The sequence below is a fragment of the Camelina sativa genome, chromosome 15 (genome assembly GCF_030686135.1).
Source record: "Camelina sativa cultivar CO46 ecotype springtype chromosome 15, ASM3068613v1".
Taxonomy (NCBI): Eukaryota; Viridiplantae; Streptophyta; class Magnoliopsida; order Brassicales; family Brassicaceae; genus Camelina; species Camelina sativa.
In genome coordinates, this window is record NC_141894.1 from 22,715,547 (window position 1) to 22,716,985 (window position 1,439).

A 1,439-nucleotide genomic window follows, 5' to 3' on the forward strand; every position below is an offset into this window, starting at 1 on the left:
TATCTACCCGATCAGATGCTCGAGTGCTAGCACGGGTGGATGGTCGGGTTGAGCATCGGGTTGGGGATGCGAAACGTCCAGCCAACGGTTGGGAATGTGGAACATCTCCTCCTCCTTGGGAATCGTGAGGTTCGACGGGATCACCTCCGGTTCTAGCAGTGGCGGAGGTTGATCTGGTCCCCTTCTTTTGGTAAGTCTTCATCTTTGGAGCCATTGTTGAATCCTTGTAAAGAGAAGAAGCTAAACTTCGAGATTAATAGGGTTAGTTTCCAAGAGATTAAAGGCTCTCGATTTCCTTGAGAGAAGAATAGAAAGTAGGAAGGAAAAAAGCTTTTAGGGTTGAGAGAGAAGGGTCCTAGTCCATTTAAATAGAAGAGGGTTAGCTACTTGGGCTTCGCCGAAAGTGGGCTTGGGGTTGTGGAATTCGGACTCCACTTACAACCCGAGTGAGAACACGATCAGGCGCTTCGGGGACGGATTCAGGTTGAGCCTCGGGTTTCCCAAAATCTCCTTTTTCTCTCTTTTTTTTTTAGATGAAGATATATATATATATATATATATATATTGACTATTTATAAGGGCAATTAAATGTTAAAAATCCAAATTAAACAAAACAAAATAAATAAAATAAAATTAAAAGAGAGAAAGAGATACCTTTGGGACTTCCTCCCAAGTGAGCTTGTTTTAAGTCACTTAGCTTGACTCTTCATGCTCTTCAAGCATGGGTTTTAGAAGGGAGAGGTTTTGGAATCCTCTCTATTGAAGCAGGCTGGTTTAACGGATTTTTCAGGTCTTGCCCAGGTTCCACAGCAAATGTAGTGTTGCCTTCTTTGTGATGCTTGGATCTTTTTTGCTTTGTCTTGGTGGAAAAGACTTGACCATCAATGGTTGGTCTTTTAATTCCTTTCTTGATGCCAAATTCCATTATGAAATGCTCCCTATGCTCAATTATGATCATCCCTTGTTTCACATCAATTACTGCTCCTATTGTTGACAACAATGGTCTTCCTAGGATCAGTGGATTGTCTGGTTCCTTATACATATCAAGGATCATGAAATCAGTAGGTACTTCCATCCTTCCAATCCTGAGGGGTAAGTCTTCCAGAATACCAATGGGATGTTTGATTGTTCTATCAGCTAGAACCAAATACAGACTACTTAGTTTAAAACTGCTGATGTTCATTTATTTTACCATGTTTTCCCTTAATATATTCATGAAACAAGATTTTTATGTGGGTGATGGATGATGAATGTATGCAATGCTGAGATATGAATGAATGGATGGTAAGGTGTTTCAATTCCCCTTATGCAGTTGCAGTATAAGACGTGTCAATCCTATCTGAGTGTTTGTGAACAATTAAGACATGCATATGAGACTAAGTCAAGCCAAATGTAAAGGATGTTTGTCACTAACAATCCTATGATGAAAATGCAAAGTG

General features: G+C 40.1%; 1 protein-coding gene across 1 annotated transcript; it reads right to left on the reverse strand.

Moving 5' to 3' along the window:
- Positions 1 to 715: 715 nt before the first annotated feature.
- LOC147926927 (uncharacterized) lies at positions 716 to 1,183 on the reverse strand. Its single transcript, XM_087487240.1, has one exon. The coding sequence runs from the start codon at positions 1,181 to 1,183 to the stop codon at positions 716 to 718; it is 468 nt and encodes a 155-aa protein (XP_087343366.1).
- Positions 1,184 to 1,439: the final 256 nt, after the last annotated feature.

Bases quoted from the DNA above. Each gene is read 5' to 3' on its own strand.
- LOC147926927 (XM_087487240.1), bottom strand. From the start codon at position 1,183: ATGAACATCAGCAGTTTTAAACTAAGTAGTCTGTATTTGGTTCTAGCT.